Consider the following 20,438-nt stretch of genomic DNA (forward strand, 5'->3'; position numbering starts at 1 on the left):
GTAGCAACAGAAGTTTACTGAAGGAAAATATATTGTATTGCGCCGGCAAGCAACACCTCAAATACAGAATCGCCCAAAACCATACAGAAAATCAAAATTCATGCACAGCCCTGAAAAACACCCCGAGCAAGATACTTGTCTTTCGCGCAGGAAATTCAGTGTCAGTGTACCAACCTGAGCAGATGTCTGCTCGGTCATACTGATCTGTAAAAGCACCGGCATTGAAAAATACAGGACTTACAATCGGCAGGCTTAGAGGGAAACCTAGCCGCTTCGGCGTTACTGCTAGATATAACAGTTATATTAACACAATAACTACACCTGCTGTAGAAAAAACACATCAACCCCCTCCTGCTCCAGCTGCTCGTATAATATTTCTTCAAATTTTTAATACTCTTCTGCTCATTTTTCTGGCCCCGCCGCTTTCCGCTACTTTGACCTCTTTTAGGATTCAGCTCAGTTGCCCAATGTATCTATTGGTTCTCACGCTCTTTGGCATTACATACCCTGACCATGTCTATTTCCTCATCGTGGTATGTTTAACTCGTATTTATTTCAGAACCCAGTCCGCTCTCTACGTATCTTTTCACGTGAGGCCCATCAATACGCCTGTTACGCGCATCAATCCGCCTCTGGGAAGTGACAAAAAATCGACCGCCATAATCTTTAAACAAACGCACCTGGGAAACACAGGTGCGATCTGGTTCGACGAGGCCCCAGCTACGCCTGTGACCAACTGTGACTGTCACTAACATGAAGTGCGCATGCGCAGTAGGAGCTGACGGTTTTGTTTTCTACCAATGGAGCTGAAGAAGAGGCGCGAATGCCCAGAACAGCCTTCTGAAAAGCCGGATTTCTTATTTATATCTGGATGTGCTGCACTCAGTTTAATTCGAAACGGTTTTGTTAGCCCCAAGTTTCTTCGCATAGATCAGTAAAGAAAAGATGCTGTTATAATTTTTCTCTGCAGAGGTACTTGTATACGCTGCTCCTAAGGGCGTGAGAGTACCTGCGATGTGCACTCCACGACATTCTTAGGCGATATGTAGCGTTTAATGCCCCGACGCTGCATCGGCTATGGAGGACGCCCTTGTGGAGGGCATTGGATTGAGTGGGAGATGAAAGAACAAAGATTGGGAGGTGACGAGTGGCAAAGCGGAGAGAAGGAAATCTGCCTCTGCAATTTGAAGGGAGAGGGTGGAGAGGAAAAGAATCAAATTTTCATAGCTATAAATGCGCCCTTTGCTGCTAGATTAATGTTAACATTACCTGAAACAGCTGGAGGATCAACGCTTACAAAGAAAAATAATCGGCTGAAGTTGTTCAATATCCCTTTATTACCCGGCACTCGAAAAGAAATCGGTCGAAAACGTGAGCATCTAAACAGAACAAGGGGCGTTGTGCATCCAAGCCAAATATAAAAAACGAGAAATTATAATATAAACGAAAAAAAGAAATCCGACAAGTTTTGAGTGGGAAAAAATCACACATTACAATACAAAGTTGAACACCATTTCCTTACTTCTCTCAGCATTACAGCTCGTGTTCTTAAATCGTACAGTATCTCACTTAGTTCATTGAATATCTGAGGTACATATTAATTCTTGGCTTTCTTTCCATAGTTTGTAAAGACTCGTGGTTTAACATATTTCTCAGTTTTTCGTAGTGATACATCTTTCTTTACTAATAGCTTAAAATTGTTAGAATAATAGTAGCGGGTCAACACAGTATACTTAAATAGCTGATGCACTGGAAGTATTCCTATTATGCGGTATTTCTCATGTGTCTCTATATGTTCCCTTTCCGTTCCATAGGCTATGCTATTGACAATTCTTTTAATTATTCCGTTAATATTTTGTTTCTTGTGGTCAGAACACGTACCATACAAGGTGATACCGTATGTGATAATTGTTTCGGCTAATGACTTATATACAGTTCTTCGAATGTTGACAGGGCTTTTCCCTCGAAGGTTATACATCATGGCTGCGAAAGCCCTCAGTTTTCTGCAAACGTAAATGACATGGTCACTCCAGGATAGGTGCTGGTCAAAGAAAATTCCTAAATACTTGACCACTGGCTCGAACTGCAATGTGGCAGATGCATGAACTACACTTAGAAGAATGCAAATATATGTCTTTATTTAATGAAAGCGCCTTATGAGGATTTCTGAAGCACATTAATTTCGTTTGTTGTGTATTTATAAAAATTAAATTATGAGCGAACCAATCTACTACCGCTGATAAATCCTCTTGAAAGCTTTGATACCCCGTATTATAATCCTGAATTTCCAAAGCAATTGCAGTGTCGTCTGCGTACTGGAAAATTTTTGATTTCAGTGGTAGCAGGCTGAGGTCGGAAACATATATGTTGAAAAGTATCGGTCCGAGGGTGCTCCCTTGGGGCACACCAAACTTTATTATTTGAAGTTCACTGCATGTCTCTTCTAGTTTAACGCACTGAAGTCGGTCGGAAAAATTATTTACAAAGAATTGATAAAAGCGTCCTCTGAAACCTAGCTTCGTTAATTTCTTTAGTAATAAGTTGTGTTCTACCGTGTCAAAAGCCTTGCTTAGGTCTAGAAATAGAGCTAAGACTACGTTATTATTTTCTATTGATGCGGTTATGTAGTCGGAGAATTCCTCTAGCAAAGAAGTTGTGTTTTTATTTTTTGTGAACCCGTATTGCGCCATGTTATTCAGAGAATACTTTTCGCAAAAGGATTGCATTACAGAGACAATATACTTTTACATTATTTGTGCAATAGTGGACAATATCGCTATCGGCCTGTAATTTGTGCAGTCATTTCTTTTACCCTTTTTGTAAACCGGCCTCACAATTGAAATTTTCAATTCTTTGGGTATTATACCTGTTTCGAATATCCCATTCAATATCTTAAGGAGGACCTGTTTGATAATCTCGAAGTTCGTGCACAAATCCCGAGAGCGAATTTTATCAAGCCCTGGTGGTTTAATCTTCTTCATGCCCCTTATTATATTCCATGGATCCATTTCAGACATCGCTGGGAGATATGCAGAGTGCGCGCATGCGCGTTTCGGTTCATATTCATAATGTCGGTCACTTTGCGTTGTTCTCAGTTTCTCAGCTGCAGCGATAAAAGTTTTATTGAACCTGTCACACAAAGTCTGAAGGTTTTCCTTTGGAAAATTTCGTTTGATGGTATCATCGACACCATCTGTTTTGGATCTGCCCATCAATTCGTTTGCTGTACTCCACGTTTTTTTCCAGTCCTTTTTGCTGTCTGCAAATCGACGCATCATGTATTTCCTTTTTTCCTGGCGTAACTTTGCGGTCACTGCGTTTCGCAACATTCGGAATTCTGCCCTGTAATCCTGATTGTCAGGTTCTTTTCTACACTTTTGCCATGCTTTGTCTTTTTGAAAGCACAACTCAACAATATCACGCGTGATCCATTTCTTATTAGGGTTACTTTGTTTGATTGTTATGATTTTAGAAGATATTGCGTATATCGTCTTAAATGTTTCAGTAAACTTGGAATATAATCTAACATGGTCTAACACTAAAAGCGCATTCCAGTCCGTGTTTTTTTATGTATTTGTCAACTTTCTCGTTATCTATGTACTGTTTCTGTATTCTGGTGTCACAGACAGCATTCCTTTTGTCAGACATAATTACAAGAGACGTAAAGTAATGATCAGCTAGTTTGACTCTAATTACACCGCTTGTGTAGCACTGATTTCTTAGCCGAATAACAATGTGATCAATGCATGATCTTGTTATATTCGTGCCCAAGTATTCCTCTCTTGTGTAGTCATTAATTACATTTACCAGTCCATATTCAGCTATGATATTAAGGTAACCTGTAACGGCCTTCCTCGATACTTGCATTACGTCAATATTGAAGTCCCCTACCAATATAAGGTGCTCGTCGTTCATGTATTTCTTTAGTAGAGAGTTTAGTTCCTCGAAAAACAGATCTGTGTTCATGCTCGGCGGTCTGTATATCGCACATATGGTGTAGGTAACATCCATTTTGCTCAGGGTGACAAAAATAACTTCCGCATACTTGAATTTTACTGGGATATTATGAAATACCCAGTTATCTTTTACAAATATAACTACTCCTCCACCTTTTCGAGTTTCCCTGCATAAACCAATCTGAGAGTACCCGGTCAGTGTATACCTACTCAGTTTGCTTGTATCGATATTGACCTCTGTGATCACTATTACATCGATGTTAGCAAGCCTCGCGTGTAAATATGCGCATAACTGATCCCAGTTCTTCTTTATGCTCCGCACATTTACGTGTATTAAGACAAGCTCTCCTTTTGTTTTGTTTTCAGCTGTAGCGGTGGAAACGTGTAGGTCCCAATCGCGAAAAGAATCGAATGAAGCCATCTAAGACATTTTTGCAAGATCATTCTCAGTGGTAATGACGATCACATTAGTGCCTTCCGATTTGCGGGCTAGAAACCTGCCATTCCGTGTCCAGATAAATTTATACCCGAGTTCCTTGCCGAGCTTCCTGCATTTCCAAAACAGTTCCTTTTGTGCTGTCGTGAAGTTTTCATTCACGAAAATATTTTCGCTTCGAAGGGCGTGTTTCTTTGTCAGCCACAAGTCCCTTGTTTTCCGCTCTGTAAACCTCACCATTATGGGTGCGATTTTGTCTTTCTGTGCCTTTAATCTGTGCACAGCTTCAAGTGAGTGTTTTTCAGGCACCGGCAGATCAAGCTTGTTGCTAAGGTCCACTAGGACCTGCTACAGATCTTGGTCCTCTGCTTCTCGCACGCCGTGTATTTCAATATTCTTCCGTCTCGAATATTGTTCTCCACTTTCTACTCGTTCCCTGAGCTTTGCGATTTCGTTATCTTTTTCTTGCATGTTTTGTTGCAGTTCTTGACATCGCCATCCGTTAAAAAATTGGCAGTGGCTTAAATTTGCTAACTATGGAATTCAGCGAAAAGCAAGCACGCTTGCTAAGCTTCAGAGGCTCGTCCATGGCAACTCCGCTACTGCTCCCGACAGACGTTCTATATATACCCACACGACCACGTGGCTAAGACGTGGTATCACACGGCCTTACGACACCCCCATCAGATGTCATCACTTGGCTTCACATCACCCCATCGGATGTTCTTAAGGTCAAAGGTCAACCCAAAGGTCACCCAATGTCAAAGGCCAACTAACGGTCATGGGTAAACGTCAGGGGTCAAGGGTTCGACACCACCACTGTACCACATATGATCATACATGGCTAACGTGGTTGGACAGAAGATCGTTCAAGGTCATTCTCCGGCCTACGCGGCGACTGCTTTACGTAGCGTAGTGAAGTTTTTCCCTTGAAAACACATACGCCCAAAGCACTGCCGTTATTTAGAGAAGGCTTGCTCTGTGGTACTCCACCCTCTCTTAAAGTTCCTACTTAAGATGACGCACTAAACTTGCCGCTGCAAAGCTAGGCAGATATGTTTATGGCTGTAATGTCCGTTGTATCACTGTTGATTCAGAGATCAAGAACGCAAATAATTAAAATTCCGCATATATGGGCATTAATGTATTAATGCTATCGCGTCATGTCGCTAAGGCGGAGAAAAAGTGTCCCCTCTAATTGTTGATAATTCAATAGTTGTGACATCGCGTCTGATTACTCCCTAATAATTTAACAGGTGCGGCAGCGAGAACCGGTGAGCCAGAGAAAGGAAGCGAGCAGGCCACAGCGTCCACAGACCAACGCATTCCCACACCCAAGGCCCTCGACAAAGATGCACAACCGGAGAGCACGTCGTCATCTACGGACATCGAAAACTTGACCGAAATTCTCACCAGCATCAAGGTGAGGGCGGACCGTACATGGTTCCCTAAAAGATTGTGTAGCTAGGCATTACGACAGTCTGTGAATTACCCCCAAACTCAGGTTCGCTTCTTTAAAGATAAAATTAAATTCCTCAATTCAATTCGAGAAGAGCGATTTGTTAAGGGTTCCTATTGGCACTTTTTTGGCCCTCGCAAGGCAGCTTTCGCAAGGCAAGAAGCCTGCCTTCATCGCCTTTTTTGCGGGGACACAGTCAACAGAATAAAGAGTAAAGAACCATAAGGGATGGCAAAGAACAAAGCGTATATAACTCTCAAGGCATGATATTGTAAAAGTGAATTACACTCAATATGATGTCGCATGGCCTTTCACAGGAGTGGTATGGTACCCTGTTCAAATAAGCCAGTCGCAATCATGCCACTCCGTTCCCGTGCCGCGCAGGTCACCCAACTGGGCAACCAACACCACCGGCGCGAGCGCACTCTGCTGCGAGAATACTCCGTGGAGGCGAAGGACAGGGAAACTCCGGTTGTTCCGCTCGCAACGCTGGCTTCCACGGCGGGCGCAGCCCGATCGCCGAGGCAGTGTCAGTCTGTCGTAGTCACCAGTTCCGCAGTACCGACGTCTCCAAAAGCGGAGCATGCCGCATTAGTGCCAGTGCCCGCTGCCAGAGCAGGAACGGCGCCGCCCGTGCCACCACCTTCTTCGGCTACCTCCGAGCCAGAGATGCTGCCAGCCTTATCGATGCTGCTTCCGCTCACAGAGTCTGCAGAGTTCACAGGCCAAGTAAGGAAACGGCCGAGAAAAGCACGTCCAGCTGTATAAAACCAGATTGGCTGTACGAAAAGTAGCAATTGCGGATGTCTTTTTGCTTGAACCTCGGCTTTTGTTGTTTTTGTCAGCTTGCACTGCACTGTTGCCCTTTTTTTTCGCAATTTGCTCGATAGTACTGAGGGGGGGGGGGGGGGGGAGTGTATTATGATTCGTTGCGTGCGTAATGTGTATTGCAAAATTATATATGCGATGGAAGCGTTTTCTTTCTTTTCCATCTTTCCAACCCCGACTGCGCTCACGCTCATTTGTTGAATCTTATTTATTCTATATATTTCCTCGAAATGGTGCCTTTTCTTCCGTTCCACAGTTGTGGCTTGTCCATATATAATTATGATTTGTACTGCAGGTTTTACTATCGTTTTTGTGTTGGAGTTGTACTGTTCGTCATTTTGATTGTTTCAGTAGCATTGTCTTTCGGATAGGGAGGGGGGATCGTCCTAGCTTTTTCTAGAGCCTGCCCCATAGAAGACGGGGAAAATAAAGGTATTAATATTTTTACTAGTATTTACGTACTTGATCGCTTTCGCAGAGAGGCACTTTGTCCACGTCTAGGAGACACCGTGTGAGATATGGAGTTGTGTGATATACAGTCGCTTTTTACTTGGTGCCTAAAAGATTTGTACATCCTTGGAAAATTGAGTCAGTAATGCTTCTGGAACAATTCCGTGGTAAATGCACAAGCTCGAGCATGAAACCTATAAGGCTTACGGCGCCCTGAAGCTCGTATTACACAACGCACATTTTTAGTTTATTGCTTTTAATATTTGTTTCAATGCTACCACGCCAAAAGGTACAGGGGAAGGATGACTGTGGAGCATGCAATGCTTCGGGTGATTGCACAGCCTTGATGCGTTTCGTTTTTACCGACCGAGAAAACTGTTTCTGTGTGCTGCTGCAGGAGCCAAGAGAAATGAGGCCATATGTAGAAAAGTGGCGAAAGGGACACATAGAGATCTTTCCGGCCGAGGAATGGGGTTAGCAAAAGCAATGCTCTATGTAGTCTATCAATTACATAGCGGTTTATTTCTGGGTCGCGTCGTATGCATGCGTGGCATTATTCGCCCTAAATGCCACAAATTTCTCAGCGAAGTTGATTTGCATCTGGGAATACACGAAGTTTGAAAGACACGTAGTGACTGGTTAACTATACATATTTTATATGGGCACACAACTGCGTATACCGGTTTGCAAACATTCGTATGTAATATGTGCGCGGCGCATACTGACAGCAATCACTGTGAAGCACACATCCACGATCGGTTTACATGAGTGGAGAGAATTGCTGTGCACCCTCTCTCAGGACCGACCTGATCCACGTGTTTACAGATCACACATTTACCAAAGAGCTCGTAATGATGTTACGTAGTAAATCCCCGACTCTACTACCCATAAGCCGTATGAACCACGTGAATCTGGACGGCACAATCAGCAGCGCATTGCGGCTCCTTCGATGTAATCAAACCTTCATCCTATTGAGGAGACATGCTTTGTATGGTAATCCATCCGAACAGGCACCATTAAGATGTTAATGGTGCACCGCGATGTTTTCTTCAGTGCCGATTGATCTGATTAAGTGGATTCCTCGTGCGTTCCTGATACCAGTGCAAAATCAATTATTGAAATCGGAGCCTGCAAACTAAAATTATTCCACTTGGAAAATTCGAAATATAAAAATGACCAGCCAAAAACGCGTTTCGCTCGCTCATTTTACTCGCCTAGAGCTGAGATTGGTCGCTACCAATCAGAACAGCGTCTAGCCCACACTCGCCATGTAAGTGCTGAAGACAGGGCTGGGGTGAGTAACTCTACAAAGAAAGCTGCCCGATATTTCTTTGTTGGTACGATTGTAAGGTCACCCCCCTCACCCCTCTCCACCTCCTTAAACCTCGTCTATTTCTCCTGTCCGGCTTCTCTCTTCACATTTCTGGGAAGGGTGTGTCCACCGGGTTTCCTTTTTCTTTTTTTGCTGCCACTTTGGTGTGGTTTGAGCAATAGCGGTCGCCTCCAAAAAAAGTTTGAAGCGAAATGGAAGGTGTCGTTCCTAGGGTTATAATTATTAAATTTTGTTCGCTGTCATCGTTTATTTTGTTTTTGTGACACGCGAAAAGCTTACAGCAGTAAGAGCCATAATCCCCAGTAGCACAGCTAATCAGCCCAATATTTGAAATCTCTTGGCAAAGGCCGGTCCTACAACGAATCAAAGTGAAACCTTTTATTTCCAATAGTGGGCCCAATACGTGTGCTGTTTCTGATATTTTGGATCCATCTTGCGAGTATAAAGAGACTATATAGGTTAAAACTGGAAGCCCAAAAAATCAGAAAGCAGTGTCCAATCATGATGCCACCTCATTCCCGCTGTCGAAAATGGCCGCTGCGTTGCAACATTATATGTGTTCGAAACGAGCATTTCTGCAGAAGATTATTATATTAAATATTACAGTTTCGGCGATCTGTTTGGACGTTCAGGCTTCACAATGTCTCTTGCTTCGCATACAAAGAATAAAGACCTCATGCTTGATTTACGTCGGAGGATGCGTTGAAGGCAAATCTGTTTAGAAATTTGTAAGTAGTTTCTGTTACAGCTGTTTCTTGACGTCTTAAATACAAAAAAAACTCGCAGTGCAATGCACTCACCAGGCTTTTCTTTTTCTTTATGCGATTCAAAAAGAAAAAAAATATTCTCGTTGCACTTGATTCCGTTGATAAAATCCCGCAGAATTCTGACTTAACGGGGTCTAGTTGAAAAGAAACGACTATGAACACCAAAGGAACGCAGCTGAGCCTGTTATGTAATCCATATAACACCACTACATTATTTTCCTTTAAGGGAGAAGTTGAGCTGAATTTAGGCTAAACGGTCTTTAGTCGAAAACGCGAAGGGAACGCAACTGAGACTGATATACCATACGGATACCTCCACGACTATTAAACCACATTCTGGCGTGCTTCGTCTAGTTTGTATACTGTATAAGCTCTTTGACTATGAACACATCGAACTCACAGATCACAAGTATCTAATCACTGCAGCGGGAGCACTCTCAGTGCTCTAAAATAATATCTATGAGGTATATTCAAAATATGTTCCCCGGACGCACTTTAGTGATACTTGCGTATACTTGGAGATCAGCTTAACTCAGTGTTCACTTATTCGAAATGGTACTTAGATTTTGGCAAGACAAGAAGTCAGTGGCGTACGCCGATCATCGGGCGAATCCCCGACACCGGTGGCGGCTCAGAACCCCTCCAAGGAGACCGGAGGAGAGTCCTCTCCCCCATCGGAGCAGCGCCGGCGGCCCTCGGTGGCCCAGTTGCACCGCGCCCGCACCGCCAACAGCCGCCTGGTGCCCCCCGCCGCGGTGCCCTTCCGGCCTACGCCTCTTAAGAGGTCCATCCGCTACCGCAGAACCACGTCGAGCCAGCTCCAGGTAGGCGGAAGATCCACCCTCGACTATCGCGTCGAGGCTGGCCGATATCGCAGCCAATGAGAGAGTGAATGGTTGAGGAAAACTAAACGCTTTTCCGAACGAAGAGGGCAAACCAGAATGGACAGAATGGAATGAAATTCGTCGCGTCTCGCTTGCTTTTCTTTTTTTTTTACGCGGTGACGCTGCATGCTTTCACCGCTTAATATTTTGTACTGTTTCTAGCATGCGTTTCATAAGCGGTGTTATCAGAAACAACGTACTTCGTTCGCTTTTTTATGAGGACAGTACAGAATCGTCCTGTGCATACCGTTGCTTAATGCTTACTTTGCGTATTTAGTTCGCGGTTCATTATTTATTACGGCGGCTGCCGCTAGAAACATGTCAAACAAATATATTAAAAAATTAAGTTTCTAATGATTATTCCGAGTGTCAGTAATGTTTGACGACGGGTTTCTTGCGCTGGAGAATAGTGCGATGTTGTAACATAACTGTTGATGCATAAGGAGCTGACACGTGTACAGGTTCCCAAAAATGTTTTCGGAACACGAAAATTACACGAAGGCTTAATTTATGGCTAGTATAAGCGTGTAGTGATGAACTGATGGGTGTGCTCCGTGCTTTCCTACTCGACCTGAAGAATGCACTTCGGAATGCCTGGCTGTGCCTCTACGTAGCCAGGAAACTCCGCTTTTTTGTGATTTCCGCGTTCCGAAAACTTTTGTCGGTACCTGTACCTTATGTTCCGCACATAAGCTTTGTTTTGCGTTACAAAAAGAAACGGTAAGGACAAAAATATCCCACAAAAAACATTCGCTCAGTTAAAGTACATTGGAAGAGAGTAAAAATATGTTGTTTTCGTCGGATCAATCACAATGATGCAATGAGGCCACCACTGAAGCATTTTTTTTCCTCGGATATTTTCAGTCATGTTCGGCTGCGCCTGCTCTTTACCGATGTCATCGACAGGCAATTTCAGCCACTTGTTGCGCCACCTACCAAATTCTGTAAAAGCAGTTGCTAGGCCTGGCCTCTCACTCTTGGTCTGGCAACACTGAAAGCATGAGGACACACTCTACTTATAAACACCAATTTGCCTTTGTTCGCTACCTCAGGTGCCGGGCTGCATTTTCCCGATCGCACAGTACAAGTATACAGCGTAGTCCTGTGTGTACTTTATTCATGGTTCTTTTCAGAGATTTAAAACTCCTTTTACCGTAACGCCGCTGCTTTTGTTCTAAGCTTAGAATACCGGAAGCTTCCAGGTGTGCTCTGCCCTCCAGGGTATCTTATTCGAGTAAAACAAAGTTGAATTATGCTGTATTATCGCGTTGGTATTTGTTAAAGTTTACCACAATAGTAAGTAAAAAATTGCCTGAAAAAAGACTTCACTACTTAGATGCAAAAGTTTAAAACTTGGTGACGCAACTTTTGCAAGCCCAATGACAGGACCTTCACGGAGAGAGGTGGCTAAAACGCAATAAGTAGTGTCGCCTTAACTAGATCAACGTTGTACTTTTTAAAATGATTTATTATGAGTATGGTGATTAGACAGCAGCAAGTGTGGAAGGCTTCAACGCTCACAACGTCCTGTTTAGGTTTGAGCCGCCGCAGTAGCTCAGTGGTTATGGCCCTCGGCTGCTGGCCCGAAAGACGCGGGTTCGATCCCGGTTACGGCGGTCGAATTTCGTTGAAGGCGAAATTCTAGAGGCCTGTGTACTGTGCGATGTCAGTGAACGTTAAAGAACCCCAGGTGGTCGAAACTTCCGGAGCGCTTCAGTGAGGCGCCTCTCATAGATTGAGTCGCTTTGGGACGTTAAACCCCCATAAACCAAAACATCCTGTTTAGGCTTAACGCATTAAAATATGAACCTCCAAATTGTTCCAGAAGCCCTTTAAGGCTCCTAATGCACATTAGCAAGTGAAAATGTTATCGACGCGGGCCAGTATCGAAGCTTGTAAGTTTGTGACTATAAAAAAAACCACTAACTTCTTCTTGTCAGACCTCCGTTCAAGAACGGTGATGAACGTAATGATTATCAATATGTGTTTATGAACACATGTGTTAGCAGCAGATGCTTGATGCTTTCTGTAAACGACCTTGTAGTTTTTGTGGTCCCTTAACCACAATAGTTCATCTTTAAACATTGTACTTATCGTAAAAAGTAGGCCCGGAATACTACCAGAACGAATGATCTCTTCACTTCAGAAAGCATGACGACAACCTCCACGGTACATGCCTTACGCACAGGTGATCTCCGAAGCGTTGCACGGTGTCGAGATGTCCCGTCCACCCGTGCCCCTGCGCACCAAGGTGCCGTTCAAGGGCGAGGGTGAAGCATTCTGCCACTCTTCGATCACCAAAGCGGACCCTGTGTCGCAGTTGCAGGACGATGCTGAGCTGGAAAGGGAGGGTTGTGTGGCGAAGCGTTTCGCGTCGCTGGAGGCTCAGGCCGACCGTGCCGATAGATCAAGCGAGCCCTCTTCGACAACGCTGGTGAGCATGGTTGCACTAACATCCAAAGTCCCGATTCAAGAAAAAGCTGAGCTTGAAGTGTTCCTTCTTTTAGGGTCCGCTAATTTTCGCTTAGAAAATAATTAACTTGATCGAGTTACTCCATGTATTACGCCATTTCTATGTGTTTTCGAGTCTGTTGTAGAGGATAGGGCAAATAAACTTTTCTGAGCACTTTATCACAGGCAGGCTTTTCGAAGGCACTTTCTGGACTACCACCTGAGATCGCTGTATACACGAAACACTGTAATATCATGCGATGACAAGCCAAGGGCGCTTCTCTGGTCAGTGCATCGGTTCCTCAGCGGTCCTGAAGAGGCGCATACTGAGGCGTTAGCGCATCTGTTCGGGGCTGTTTTACGCTACGTGAAGTACTAAAAACAATTTGAGTGAGATTATGCAGTCATAGTTGCGCAGAGGATACTTTGGTAAACACTGACACGATATTCTCCCAAGTTTTCTGGCCAACCAGTTTTTAAATGACTGTTTTCCGCAATAAAACTTCAACGTAATCAAGAGCGGCAGTAAGAATTTCTAGTTCAAGTTTATATACTAGGCGGTAATGTGGGACATTGCAGAATGCTTTTATAAAGCCAAAAAATACTGCGTCTGCGGGATGAGACTTATGTATGGGGGTCAGTTATCCAGTCAAACAACTAAGCTTCACAAGAGCGATAGCGGAGTAAAACTAGCTGACTGAAAGGAATAAGGAATTTATTTTTAGGATAATTCAAGGTATGATATGAAATGACGTGTTTCGTGATTTCACGAGGGCGATTTAGAAAGTAATGCGTTCAAGGCGATATCTTTATTTGTGTTTGACAGATAGTATCGATACAGGTACGTACGGAAAGCTGGCAATGCCAGCTACAAATGGTGGAATTTTTCAATATAGTCTCCATTACGGGCAATTCGCTTGCGCCAACACAAAACAAGATTTTTGATGCCGTCGGCGAAGTATTGTCGTGGCTGCTGGCGACACCATTGGCGAACTGCTGCTTCCACCTCCGCGTCACAACTGTAGCGTTGGCCCTTAAGGTGATCCTTGGGTTTGGGGAAGAGCCAAAAGTCGCAGGGCGCAAGGCCTGGACTGCAGGCAGGATGAGGCAGAATATCCGTGAACCTCAAGCGCTGCAGTGCTTCCCGAGTTTTGTGGCTCGTGTGCGGACGAGCATTGTTGTGGTGCAGGATTGCCTTTTTACGCTTATCTTTGCGAGTGCATTTCAGTCTGGCTCGCAGTCGCTTTAGGGTGTCAGCGTAGCGGTCCGAGTTTATTTTCTCACCGTGTCGGAGAAATTAAGCATGCACGACACCATCCAAATACAAAAAGAGAGTCAACAACACTTTGCCAGCAGATGAGAGAACTGAATTTTTTTTTGGCACAGGAGAGGACGTGTGGCGGTACTCCATCGACCAACACTTCGTTTCCGGATCATAATGGTGGGTCCACGATTCGCCGCCAGTAAAAATTGTGGGAAGAAAGTTGCCACCTTCCTGTCCATATCGCAGAGGCACCTGCTGACAGATTATCTTCCTCGACTTTTTCATGTCAGTCGTCAGTTCCCGTGGTACCTAACGACCGCAAATCTTCTTGCAGCGCAGGAGGTCCTGAATGATGTGGTTCACTGAACCAATGGGAATGGCGAGTGCTGTTGCGATCTCGTGTTGCTTGACCCTGCGATTGTCCCAAATAAACTAGTCCAACTGATGCTGATGATCCTCATCAGAGGCCGTTGCGGGCCGCCCACTTTGGTGCTGGTCCTTGAGATCTGATGCGGCTGGTTCTTGCTCTTTCACAGTCCTTGCCCACCTCCGCACAGTGCTGACGTCAACACAGGCATCCCTGTAAACTGCAGTTAGACGGCGATGAATGTATATGGGCACATAACTTTCCGCAGCCCGAAATTCAGTTACAGCCCGCTGTTTCGAGCGGACATCACTGTATGCCATGGATTTCTGGATTACTCTGGAATAAGCAGAGATAGGAAGTTGAAGCAAGTGACATTCTGTAGCTTAAACATCAGTGCATTAATTATAAAGAGTTCAGATGTTTACAATACTACTGACAAAGTAGTGGGCTTGGAGACATTACTTTCTGAATCGCCCTCGTACACTAGACCCTTCTGACTTAGATTGGCAGAAAGTTTATAAATAAACCTGTGCTTTTATTCAGGAATTACTAATATCGTTTTCGAGCGGTCAGCTAGTTTACTATTGGAAAACCGTTTCTCAAACAAAGTACAGACGAAAGGCTGCCGGGGCATTTCCAGCATCCTGTGCCTAACGACGGAAATAGAGCGATGCACAATCCATGCCGATCTTTCTAAGCGCCATTGCCTTCGCCTCTCAGGAATGCGCGTCACTATGTATTCTGCATCCTGAATAATAGAAGCACTGAATAAATGGAAGGTAATATAAAACAGCACTTTGGAGGCTTACTCTGAATAGCTGCTAAATTTGGATGATATGCGAAAATAAGCGGTGAAAAAAAACACCGGAAGAGAGCCAAAAACATGCTGCTGCCGTGGGAGCGACCACTTGGTTCTTTTTGGTATCAATGAAATTGAGGTGTGAAAAATCAACCGGAAAACCCATTAGATGAGTTGTAAAGAACGAAATCTTGGGTATCAGCGTTAGCAAGAAACAACACAATGAGTTGCATGTTCTCGTGCGTATGCCAGGTCAACATACATTTGCACAAAAACGCACGATTGGGCGTTGAATGGTGCTTTGCTCACGAATAACATCAGAGGGAAACAAGTAAGACCAAGGGCAGCAGCAAATCAGACACGAGCTCGACTATAAAAACAATACTTTATGCTCAAGAACAGTTTATTCACTTGCATGAAAAAAGTTTTGAAGAACATATGGCATTGAGCACAAATCCCATAGCAATTCTCAATAGATTGCAGAGAATAGATAATTCGCTGCCGCCGGGCTCGTTCAAAAAATAAGTCGCTTCAGGCAGGACATTACCTCTCGCGAAAGAAGGTTCTAGAAGCACTGCTGTAGATTATTCAGCCGGCAAGCAGACCTAAGAAATTCATTTTTTTCACCCTTTCAGCGACCCCATTAATTACTCCTTTATAGGCAATTCTAGCCTATCTTTCCCCTGCCTTGATGTCAGAAGGACGAAGGTGCTTGTGTACAAAGTAAGCAATTTCGCCACGATTTCGCGAAGAAAAGCAAACACAACATTCTACTCTTATCACTTGGAGGGAGATTTATTCTGGCTTATATCCACCAGGGCAACGCGACTGTGAATAAGCGTACCGTTTGCTTTCAATTTGAGCGTTATGTCGGATCTTACGTTCGTTATGTCACGTTACGTTTCAGTTTACTGGTAAACGTTTTACACAATAGGCATTCGCTTGAAACCCGAACCAAAACTTACAATGCTGGGCCCAGAGTTCCCATGTTACATCTGTTGCCCCGTGTAGTGAATGATCATGTAGTTACCATGCACAACTGCTGGCCTCGTCGACTGGGCAGTCAAGTACATGAGAAGAAATGGCATTCAGGCTGTGTGGTCGGTCCCTGGCTTTAGCTATACACGTGAACAAAGATGTAAATGAATGAAGTATTTCTGTTGTTATCCAAAACATTTTGCTTTCTTTGTTTCGATTCTACCGTAATTGCCGCAGTGTGTTCATTAACTAATTTATTTTTCCCGAAAAGTTGAAGCGGGGCTTCAAGTGTAAGGTTTCGTTGAAGTATTGACCAGTACAGCGCGATGAACATTTATGTTGAATAACCGTAACCACTTCCCCCTGCACACCGTATCTGTCTTGCGTTATGCCGGAAACTGATGCGCGAGAGTGTCACTTTCAGTTGCTGGGCTTAGCGATGTTTAGTCAGCATCGCACGAGAGTTTCTAAGTAATTATTCTCTAAAAATATGTTTGCTGTGCTCGATGGAACGCAGGTGGCCGCCACTGCTCTTTCCACCGAACGCCGCACCGTGACACCTCGTAGAACACAGTGCCAAGTTCTGCCTGCTCACGCCCGATCCGAACCTTTGCGGCTGCGAAGCCCATTCGCGGTGCGCAAACATTTTTCGGAACCTCTGCAGAGGCGGTCAGCCGTCAGCGCTACAAAGGTGGCGTGGCGGAGTTCTCGGGGAGCGCTTCATTCAAGTGACTTGATTTCTCTCACATCGAGTGCCACCTCATCAGCCGCTGGAAGGATCGATGTTCCAAATGACACCGAGGAAATGACGCCCAGATCCGTCTCGACAGCCGTAGCAACCCCCGAGATGGCGGATGGCGACGAGGAGACATTGCGCAGTGTAGATCTGCCTTCTGCGTATTGCAGGCCCCACTTTTGGTCCGGCATTGCCGCTTCAAGGGCGAGGCCACCGTGCGCCGAGAAGTGTGATGCTGATAGCGCCAGCGTCCAGAGGGATGCCATTCTCTCGACAGCGGTCAGCGACACGGCACTGTCAGCGAACTGCAGCGAAGTTTCGACTAAAGACACACTGGGAAAGTTTTCGAAGCCGGATTTTCAGGTGGATCACTCAGACCTCCAAGCTTCTTTCGTGACTAGGAAGACCTACCAGCGCCCGGCTGCCGAAGGGTGCTCAGGGATACAGAAACCAGCGGCTAAGCCACCTATGCCGCTGCCTCGGAAGGTCTGGAATATCTTGTTTACCGGCTCTGTGACTTCTGAAAGCGCGTCATCTTTTGCACCGGCGCCACGACCGCGGGGCGGAGTTAGCGACAGCGTATGTAAGTTAAAAGAACAGCTTTTGGAAGTTGCCGGCAAAACATTATTCGGAGTCTCCAGAAAAGAATATACGAGCAAAGATACGGGAGCCATATGCTTAGAAAACATCGATTCCCGCTCCCCAAAGCAATCGTCAAGCGGTGCAAAGGTGAGCGGCTCTTCTATGAAGCTTTCCGCGAAACTGTCATCGCTTTCTTCACACCGTATATCTCAAAGAGAACCGTCTCTTCCATCTGCGAATGAATTGTTCCGCATTGGAAACGCACCAGGAAGCATTTGTCACAACGGCACCACGTCGGCCAAAGATTATAGCGCGCTACCTTCGCCGTCGAAGCCTTCGACAGGCGGGCTATCGAGAACGGATAAAGGAATTCCAGAAATTACGGAGGGGCTCGTCTCGCGCTTCCCACTAGGAAGTGGATGTAGTGTCAGCGATGTTGTCCCATCTGAGTTTAGTGGCACGACGACCAGTGAGAATCTTTCGGCGTTCCTGGCCAAGCTTGGAATCTTGCCTCCTGAGAAACGCGGCCGGATGTCCCCCGAGACCGTCAGTGATCTCTCCGTGGTCGCAGTGGACCGTGGTCCCGAAGCCAGCCTGGTTGGGGTCGAAGCAACGTCTCTGACGCTGTTCCAGTGCAGCGGCTCGAGTGCTGAGCTGAATCGTGAAAGGCCGGACTCATCGACGTCTTTTTCCATCGTCGAGACTAGCGCCGTGAACTCTCCGCAGCTGGAGGCGCCCTACGTCGACAACCTGCAAATCGCAACAAGCCGGGACGCTTCAGACTTGTGCTCAGGCAATAGCATATCAGCCGTCCGCAGTTGCTGTTCACCGAGACCCATGCCCCACCGGGGCCGTTCCTTTTCCGCGGCTTCCGACTTTTACTCGTGCTCTTCGCGTCTGTCGGAGCGACCACCATATTTTTTCCGGTTTTCTCGCAAGTCGCACGAAAAATGAGTTTAGGCTGCATTTATGCTTAGTGTTGGCTCTGAAATAATTCGTTACTTTATTTTATCTCACTCAAGTATAGAATTAATGTTTGATAAATCAATGCACGGTCATGAGTCTCTCCCAATAATTGTTTTGCGTACATAACAACTGTGAACATTTCCTGATTACTAATTGCATGACGTTTCAGACTGTTTGCATAGAACCTGTTCCTCGAGGTTACAGTATTGAACAACAAAATAATGCCGATAAGTTGCTTCCGCAATAGAGTAAGAGCTCATGCAACAGGCTGAAGCAGTGTGACTACTTGCGTGGGCCCGTGCGCCTTCAGTATTTATGGCATAAAGTTCTTCACCCAAACGACCAACAAGCGTGTACTGTGTTTGCGAGAACGTACATAATAGGCATTACTTCAAGATGGTCTGAATTCTGAAATGTGCTTTTTTGTCTTTTAGGATAAATGCAAGGATTTTGTTGAACTAATGCTTCCGGTTTTGCTTAGCCCAGACAAGCTTTCAGAGCACAGATGGCATTAAAAACTAAACGCCTTGACAATATTCTCTTTCGCATTGAAGACAGCCTATAGCAAGCAGGGAAACAAAAAAATTCAATTCAAGCGGAGCCTGTTTGGCTCCCCCTTCCGGGATAAGAACTGGCAGTCCAGTGTGCAGCTCTAAATTGAAGGAAAAGATTGCGATTGGCTAACAACGGTAAGCTTGAGGACGGGAAGGGTTAAGCGAGCAGATGGGGTGAAAGGACAGAATTGCGGTACCTATGAATCCTACGGTGGTGATTCAAGGCGTTTGGTTTCAAGGGTTGAGAAATGGTGGCTTGATGGCGCCTCCTGGTTCTGCTTTGTATTTGCTTTCTGAGTTGCGTTCTCGAGTCTGTGTGCATGCACTGCCCACAGGATAAAAGAACTGCGACTAACGTCTAGTAAACGTCTAAACATAGCAATGTGAATACCTTAACAAAAAGCTTCACTTCAGATGTTCTGTAGACGTAGGCATCTACAAGCTCTGCTGTGGCTATGCTGGTGCTATGCTAGTAGAGGACTTTAAAATTTTAAACAAACTGCATTAGCGAATGTAGGGCACGCGGCAGCACGTCGGACTACAAGAGAAGCTTGCGCGATTCGGATAAATATTAAGCGGAAAGAACCCTTTCTTGGGTATGTGCGGATTCGGAACACACATTTATCGCGGCGTTTTAAATGACAGCTTCGAAATGACGCAGCATTCATTGTCACTCTCTTCAAAGCACTCGCCAACTGTTCGCAGCAGCCTCCATGGGCACTCTGGGAAACAAGAAAAATATTTCAAAAAGTTCTGCTTGCACTTCAATGGGCCGCGCTTCCCTTTCGTACCTCCAGCCGGGAATCGCCCCCCACGCGCGCGTTAAGCGATGTTTTATATGTACGTCGCCTTCGAAAAGACAGGAAATTTTTGCCGAAATTCTACAAACTTGCAAAACCAGAAATCTGTGAACGTTGGTTTGTCTACCACCGCCGCGCAGGTGCTCTCGTGGTTCCGACGCCGATATGACACTCACGCGTCGGGAGCGGGAACGGCGGAAAGCGCCGGCGACGCGGTGTGGGCGGGAGTGTCTTCCAAACTGTAGCGCTAGCAGTGTAAACGATGTTTCGAGATGGCGGTACCGTCGGCAGTTATGACACAAACCCGCAAACATCGCAAGATCTTGCTCAGCGTTTAGCCATCGGAGTAGTGCTTTCGAACTAACAACGTTTCATACTTTCAGAGGCTTTTCAAGGACCCGTGATACATTACGGTGCTGGCGACGTCTTATTCTATCGATCTAAACCTAAGTTTTCATGGGAAAAGGAGTGGTAATAGTATGTAGGCTGATAGTTTGGAAGACGGAAGGATAGGGGTCCTGTTAACTAGGAGATCGAGGACGGGACAACGGCTTAATGTGCATAATAGTAAACAATGCCTGTAAGGTTTCAGTTTCGTACTGACTGAGAGTGGGAATAAGAAATTAGAATGGGAGTCGCTGCGTTTCTTGAAGAAAATTTTGCACGCTTCCTCAAATGAGAGAAGCGGCGGCAGAACAGCAGAAAGTGATCTTTTGTCTCAGGTTCGGCACAAAAAGGGCACAATGGGGAAGCCGCCAGGCTAGATCTGTGAAGGTAGAAATTTAGAAGGGGAACCCGGCAACGCAAACGGGGGAAAGAGACCTCTAG

General features: G+C 45.3%; 1 protein-coding gene across 1 annotated transcript in view; it reads left to right on the plus strand.

Moving 5' to 3' along the window:
• The window catches only part of LOC144129724 (uncharacterized), a 32,496-nt gene extending 13,707 nt beyond the window's left edge, over nucleotides 1–18,789 (plus strand). Inside the window, exons 9-13 of the mRNA XM_077663814.1 lie at nucleotides 5,649–5,815; nucleotides 6,236–6,580; nucleotides 9,793–10,053; nucleotides 12,302–12,547; nucleotides 16,490–18,789. Coding sequence (XP_077519940.1) covers nucleotides 5,649–5,815; nucleotides 6,236–6,580; nucleotides 9,793–10,053; nucleotides 12,302–12,547; nucleotides 16,490–18,244 — 2,774 coding nt within the window. The 3' untranslated portion in view covers nucleotides 18,245–18,789. The remainder of the gene's footprint in view (nucleotides 1–5,648; nucleotides 5,816–6,235; nucleotides 6,581–9,792; nucleotides 10,054–12,301; nucleotides 12,548–16,489) is intronic.
• Nucleotides 18,790–20,438: the final 1,649 nt, after the last annotated feature.

The sequence above is a fragment of the Amblyomma americanum genome, chromosome 4, assembly GCF_052857255.1.
Source record: "Amblyomma americanum isolate KBUSLIRL-KWMA chromosome 4, ASM5285725v1, whole genome shotgun sequence".
Taxonomy (NCBI): domain Eukaryota; kingdom Metazoa; phylum Arthropoda; class Arachnida; order Ixodida; family Ixodidae; genus Amblyomma; species Amblyomma americanum.